Source organism: Paroedura picta, chromosome 2 (assembly GCF_049243985.1).
Source record: "Paroedura picta isolate Pp20150507F chromosome 2, Ppicta_v3.0, whole genome shotgun sequence".
NCBI lineage: Eukaryota > Metazoa > Chordata > Lepidosauria > Squamata > Gekkonidae > Paroedura > Paroedura picta.
Genome location: NC_135370.1, coordinates 30,492,022 through 30,499,566, shown reverse-complemented (window position 1 = coordinate 30,499,566; position 7,545 = coordinate 30,492,022). Strand labels below are relative to the sequence as shown.

The window sequence follows — 7,545 nt, the reverse complement described above, 5'->3', positions numbered from 1 at the left end:
CATAGCAATTACCGATCTCAGGATCACAGAGTTCATTACCCCTGGAGACATTCGGCTATTGTTTACTTGAACATGGAAGAGTAAAGCAAAAGGGAGAGATTTGCTTGCTCATCTGTCAGTTACACACAAACACACATGATCTTTACAGGTGAGACCAATCGATCCAGGTAGTCCCCTGTCCTAAATATAAAGAGGTAGACCATGCTAAGGGGGCCAGTTGCTCAAGACGCAGTTTGATGAGAGAAAGCAGTTCTAAAGGCAGCAGCCCACATGGAGCTCTTCCTTAGAGAGATCAACTCCGCTCTGGAGAGCATGTCTGGATTTAAAGAATTGTACAGCTACGAGAATCGCCTGAAAACCTTTGCAGAATGGCCTCTGAAGGAGAACTGCAAATGCAGTCCTGAAAAGGTAAGTCTGGAAGTATTTGGTCGTTGGTCTCTCTTTAAATGTGCACGAGCAAGTGAGGATCCTATGCATGGTGGTTTGAAAGTAAGCCCTTCCCAGTTTAATAGGGCTTACTCCCAAGTCGACAGATACCAAGTTTGATTCCAAGCAGCACCTTTAAGACCAGCCAGCTTTTGCTCAGAATGAAACTATTGGTCTTAAAGGTGCCGCTTGGAATCAAACTTTGTATCTGTCGACTTGGGAGTATCTGTCAACTTGGAGTCCAAGTAGCCTCTTTTAAGACCAGCCAGCTTTTGCTCAGAATGAAACTATTGGTCTTAAAAGAGGCCACTTGGACTCCAAGTTCCCTCTTTTGCTTCAGACCAGCATAGCTACATACCTGAGTCTCCCAAATCAACAGCTAAGACAAATACCCTTGAAATTCTCTTTTGAAAAAGATTGTATTTTAAAAAGCTGCCAGATCCCTTAATGTGAGTAATAAACTATTCTCTTAGGGTTGCCAACTAGCCTAGAGAAGCATTCCCCTCCCCCATCCTTTTCACAAAGGCTGAATGTGTGGAAATGAGCAGCTAAACCTTTCCATGGTATGGAGGCAAATTGCTTCACCTGGTCAATAACATCCCATTAAACTGCTGTTAAAGGGACAGCACATTTCCCCCCCTCCAAGCAGTTGGCAACCCTGTAAATCTCAGTAATATGTGCATTTGCTTTAGGGCCCCATACACACACACACACACATATATATATGTTCTCCCCCCACCCCCCAGTGCAAAAGCAGAAGCTGTGTAACAGCTTTTAAGTATGTGCAGCATGAATTCAAAAACTTGCATACCATGTTATGGTGTTTGGTGTTAATGAAAGGTCCTACATGGATCTTTCTGGATTTTGCCATGGAGCAGCATAATGTCTTTATTTCCTATCTTTCCCCACGAACTCTTGGAATATGTATGCTTTGAGTGCCGTCAAAGTTACTTCTGACCTTATGAATGAATGACCTCCAAAGTGTCCTCTCATTAACAGCCTTGCTAGGTTTTGTAGAGGGCTGTGGCTTCCTTGATTGAGTAAACCCATCTCCTGCTAGATCTTTCTTTTTTTCCGGCTGCCTTCAGCTTCTCTTGGAAAATACCACTGCAATGCTACAAAATACTTTGCAGTACTAGGGCTTCCCCTGTCAATCACAGACACACTTAGTGGACAGCCACCTTTCCCCAATGGCCTACTTTAGAAAACAAGGCTAACTCTTCCTGTTTCAGTATCTCTATGCTGGCCAAGACTGTGCTTGATCGCAGCACAGAACTTGTTCTAAGGGAGAAAGGCGTCAATCTCTTTTTTCTACTTGGTGCCTGGAGCGTCTGAATTGAAGGGTGGCCTTACCCTTTCTTGCTTATGCCGCTGACCTCCTGACTCTTCCTTCCTTGTAGTCAGACTTTCCTAAATTTCCAGTGATGGGGCTCAGGAAGCCTCGATGCAAGTGACATTTACAGAGGAGAAGTAGTGATGGAGTCCACCATCTGCGTCTCCTTGGCACATTTAGGGGGGAGAAAGTGCTGCTGAACCATACAGAACATGTTTCAGGTAGACTTGTCTAGGCTTGCGATGGCGAAGGAGAAAGAGGAAAGGATGGGAAGATGAGCTAGTGAAGCAAGCAAGCTACATCCAGCAACATGCGGTGATGGCCATGCCTAGCAACGAGTATGAGTTTGCGGGGGGGATGGGACATGGAGCGGTATACCATGTGGCCTGTGCTCTAATGTAACTTCCAGGGAAAACTGGAATGTAACATGGGGTAGCTCTAGAAATCACTTGAAGACTGTATGGCAGGCTTTCTCAACCATGGTTTCATGAAACTCTGGGGTTTCTTGACAGCCTTGGGAGGGTTTCCCAAATGGGTGGGAGTTAATTTTTAAATATATTTTTAAAATTTGTTATACATTTATTGTGTGATATGATCAGATATGGTCATATTGACCCCCCCATGACCAATGAAGGGCCTAGAGGGGGTAGGAAGGAGAAGATAATGGGAGGCAGAGAAGGGGGTTCAGAGAGCAGCTCTCAGGTTTGGGTAGAGAGAGGCACCCCACTCAAGGAGATAATACCTATGTATACTTAGAGCAGGCTTTTTCAAACTTTTGACCATGGAGGAGTCCCTGGAATAAATTTTCAGGCTTCAGGACCCTCCGGAGTGATCTCAAAGTGATGCAAAGGTTATTGTTTTGTATATTTTTTGTTGATACCTGCCCTTAGCCAAATAAGATGGGCAGGCTATTAAAAAAAGAAATAAAATTTAAAACATTAAAATCTGCCTGAGTCTAGAAGCTACATGAGGCCCAGCTAAATAAATACATTCAAGAACCCAGGATATTATAAACAATTTCTATATAGGGGTTGTCTGTTGGCTGCACAGGAGTCTACAGTCACATTGAGACTTTGGGAACTTGGAGATAAAGTGTGGGGCCCATCACAAAATGTCTGCCATGCTGTGCTGGAGCCAATCCCAAGCTTGTAAGGTTGCAAACCCAACATCCCCCTATGATGGAGAGGGCTGTTTCTGAATATTGCAGAAACAAAGGTGATACATTCTGGATTCTTCTGAATTATCTCTTGCTATGAGACATGAAAAAGTTGGGACTGGCTCTCCATTTTGGGGAAGTGGCAGATGGGTACTGGGAAACTGACTGTGTGCCATCATAGTGCCTGCAGGTGCCCCACCGGGGACCCATAGCCATAACAATATTCAATGTGTGGTTATCTTCTTGTTCAGATGGCTAAAGCTGGATTTATCCACTGTCCAAATGCCAGCGAACCTGATGAGGCTAAATCTAAAACCTTGAATGTGGCAAAGTGTTTTTTCTGCTTGACCGAGCTGGAGGGCTGGGAGCCAGATCACGATCCTTGGTAAGTGCAGTCTGGCTAAGGTGCAATAGTAAATCATACTTGGGAATAGCGACCAGCTGGCTCTGTGTGGTGTTCTACTAGTTAAGACTTCCCAAAGAGGCATTCTAGGGCATCTGCCTATCACACAGATCAGTTAAGAAAATCTTAAATCTTGATTAGTTGCATATTGAAGCAAATGCATGCTGGCGGGGAGGGGAATTTATTGAAAATGTTTTGAAGCACTCCGATTAGAAGAAACCCAATTTATTAGTCTGCCCTGGCCTTTTCCTGTAATTTTTATTCCTATAATTTTTATTTTTAGAGCTGCAGAGATCTGCGAACAGAGTGCTGCTTTTTTGCCTCTGCTTAAGCCAGCTTTCTGCAACCTTTTGACTGTGGAGGAACCCCTGAAATATTTATCAGGCTTCTAGGAACCCTGGGAGTGATGACATGCCCCTTTAGAAAACTAGGTGCCGAAATAAAACACAGGAATAAAATCAACCAATTGAACATTGCGGAGAAAGGGGCTAGGCCTGTACGGCAACAGGGGGAAGTGGGTTCCAGTGACATGTAATGATGTAAGTGGCCATCCAAACTTCTTGCAAAGGCCATATGACCCCTGGGGAACTCTCGTATAACCCTAAAGTTCCCTAGAATCCTGATTGGGAATCCCTGGCTTAAGCACTTGCCTCAAGGGAGGGTGCCAAATAAGTGGGGCTGAGCCCGTGATGTGATTTGTCCAAATGGTTGCTCCAAGCAATCTGGGCAAATGGCTCTCACATCATATCTGGTGTCTACCTGAAGAAGAGGACTTTTGATGTATCCATTTGTCTATCTACCTGGAACCCTCTGGGGAGAGCAGGTTTATAATGGAAACAGTTTCCCAAAGTTTGACTGCGCTATATTTGCAGAAGAAGAAATTGTGTGTTGCTCTCAGTTTCTTAGTCTCCAGACTACAGATGGAAGAGGGTTCCCACCACAGAGTTTATAGCAGTTCCCACCATAGAGTTTACAGCTGGTCACCAGAAGTTCTTCCTTGGCTTCCAGCCGTTCCTCTTGATGTTCTTTCCATCACAGGCTGGAACACTCCAAGCGGAGCCAAGACAGTTGTGGGTTTTTAACCCTCTCCAAGGACGTGGATGATCTGACAGTAGAGGAATACTATCAGTTAGAGAAGGAGAGGATCACAATTTTTCTTGTGAGTACCGAGTGGTCTTTGATGGATATCTGTTTCTTTAAACAAAAGTGGTTTTGGGGAAACATCTTGAAACTTCTTCTTGGCTTACATTAGGAGCATATGTGTGGTGTGGAGACAGTTGGGGGGAAATTAGCAGTTCAGTAGGGTTATCTACTGTGGGTTGAGAAATTCCTGGAGATTGGGGGGATGGGGTCCTGAGGATGGCAGAGTCCTCAGCAAGATATAATGACACACAATCCATTCTCTCAAATAGTCATTTTCTCCAGGGGAACTCACTGTTGTCTGGAGATCAAATTCCAGGAGATCCTCAGGCACCACCTGAAGGTTTGTAACCTTACAGTTAAGTGAGAGTTGTACAACATCAGATACATGAGAAGAACAGTCTAGAACTTCACATCATGTGCTCTTAAGAATGGAAACAGTGCTAACACTGTCAGAAATGACACAAAGGGTTGTTGAAATAAGTTGTATAACAGGAGTTATAGTGACCCTGCAGGGTTTTCAAAGCAAGAGATGTTCAGAGGTGGTTTGCCATTGCTTGACTCAGTGTCATGACCCTGGTATTCCTTGGAAGGCTCCCATTCAAATACTAGCCATGGTTGACCCTGCTTGGCTTCTGAGATCTGACAAGATCAGGCTAGTATGGACTACCTAGATAGGGTGTTCCATAACATAGGCCACACTTTATAGAATATGATGGTTATTCTGAAGATGTCAGTGCATGAAGGATATCTTTTCCATGACAAATTAGATGGACAAATTAGCAAAATGTGTTGAAATTAGGGTTGCCAACATTCAGACAGAGCTCCTGTCCCATGTCACCCAATAGTGTCCTCAGTGTCCCTGCCCTCCTGAGGATTCTCACCAATTGCCAGGTGGCACTGGAAGATCTCCCAGAATTATCAGTGATCTCCAGACCACATACATAAGTTCCCCTGGAGAAAATGGCTACTTTGTTGGGCAGACTCTGTGGCATTATACCCTGCTGATGTCCAACTCAGAGCTGGCCAGCCTAGCTGACACGGTATTAAGAAGGTTCACTTGTAATTTGGTCCTATATGCCACATTATTTAAATTAAGAAACATGGGTTAAAATGTCATAGGCCATATGGACATTCATGGAATCTTTGTACATTACAGAACACTGGTGGGAGGACAGGAAATACAAATACAGTATTTGCTGGTGTATAAGACTACTTCCCCCCCCTGAAAAACATGCCTCCAAGTGGGGGGGTCGTCCTATACACCGGGTGCACTTCAGTTGGTATAGACCAGGGGTAGTCAAACTGCGGCCCTCCAGATGTCCATGGACTACAATTCCCAGGAGCCCCCTGCCAGCGAATGCTGGCAGGGGGCTCCTGGGAATTGTAGTCCATGGACACCTGGAGGGCCGCAGTTTGACTACCCCTGGTATAGACTTAGTTGCCCATAGTGGCCCATAGTACTGTAATGTAATGTAACAAACTCTATATTTTGAGTGGAAATGTTGGGGGGGTCATCTTATACGCCCAGCCGTCTTATACACCGGCAAATACGATACTTGTTCCTTGGTTTCTGCAGTATTGACAAGGGAATTTTTTTTTTGTACTGTATATCTTCAGCCCTATTGCTATCTCAGTGAGGAGGTTGTCCTGTAGAGCAGGGGTAGTCAACCTGTGGTCCTTCAGATGTTCATGCACTACAATTAACATGAGCCCCTGCCAGCAACCGCTGGCAGAGGCTCATGGGAATTGTAGTCCATGGACATCTGGAGGACCACAGGTTGACTACCCCTGCTGTAGAGGGTTGTGCAACTTGTTTTGGGTTGTGTTACCAACTCTGGATCGGGAAATACTTGGAAATTTAGGGGTGATGTCCGGGGAGGGGCCTCAGTGACGTATATTTCCATAGAATTCACCCACCAAATTAGCCACTTTCTCCAGGGGAACTGTTCTCTGCAGTCTAGAGATATCTTGCAATCCTCAGAGAACTTCAGGCACCACTTGGAGGTTGGTGATCAGAGCTTTGGGGAAGAGGTGAAAGTCCAGTGTGGCATATGAGAGAAATGCCAGGGTAGTGCAAGAAACAATGCTTCCTACAAAACAGAAAAACCTAAAGCAACTCTTAGACCATTTATGCCCTGGAGGTTTCATGCTGGGCTGCAGGCTGGAGTTTTAGTCGTGGCAGGTTGCCCCACCTCTTCCTGCACCCACATTGGGGAGCATTTGGCCAGGTGCACCTCATCCGCCCCCAATCTGTGCTCCTGACGGGGTTGGGGCAGTGAAGTTCCATGAAGTTCAGTGAAGAACGGGAACATAATGATGTCTTGACTTCATAAGATTTCCTCCCCTAATTCTTAAGTGTAAAGCTGCAAGAAGTGTTATAAGTTCCTTTGAAAAAGAAGTGGCTGCGACCAGGAAACGTCTTGTGGACCATTTTGTGAAGAAGTACCAATATACTCCCGAACCAGAAAAGCCATCTTAGATGCTCCTACCCTACTCTTCTTTACTGCGGAAAGAACTTCTGCTTGCCACATGGAATGAAGAGTCTAATAAGGGGAGCCTGTTGTTGACATTTCGATTGGCATGTGTTCACATTTTAGGCATTTAGATGCTGACTTGAGCAATGAGCTTTCTCAAATACTTATTCCTATGTTGTTATGATTGATATGTATTGTTAGTAATGATGATTTGCACGAAACTGGCAAGTTTTACTCCCCTATTTTTACCTGATTTGCAAAAATAAAATTTTGTATGACCCCCTCCATCCTTCAGACACTAGATTATTCAGCAGACATCTTACACAGTGGCATTCTAAAAATGTACCTGAGCATTTCAAGACACTTATTTGGGCTTGACGGTATGTGCTTAGCATTGTCCATCTTAATCATTAGTAGCTGTTAAGCACTATTGGGTGCTCAGCTAATACGATTAACCCTTCCATAAGTTGGATTTGATCCAGCAATTTGTATATCCTTCTCACACTTGCTGCCTCCAATGAGTCTTTTCTGCCCCAGTCAATTCTGGTCATTGTGAAATCCCTGAAACATTCTTCTGCCTTCAAGAACCCCCCAAACCGGCATGACTGTG

At 44.7% G+C, this 7,545-nt stretch overlaps 1 protein-coding gene across 1 annotated transcript; it reads left to right on the top strand.

The window, feature by feature from the left end:
* Positions 1-217: 217 nt before the first annotated feature.
* On the top strand, positions 218-7,212 carry LOC143828627 (baculoviral IAP repeat-containing protein 5.1-like). The gene is made up of 4 exons (XM_077318912.1): positions 218-408; positions 3,167-3,300; positions 4,357-4,477; positions 6,818-7,212. The coding sequence occupies exons 1-4, from the start codon at positions 271-273 to the stop codon at positions 6,938-6,940; spliced, it is 516 nt and encodes a 171-aa protein (XP_077175027.1). The 5' UTR covers positions 218-270; the 3' UTR covers positions 6,941-7,212.
* The last annotated feature ends 333 nt before the right edge of the window (positions 7,213-7,545 follow it).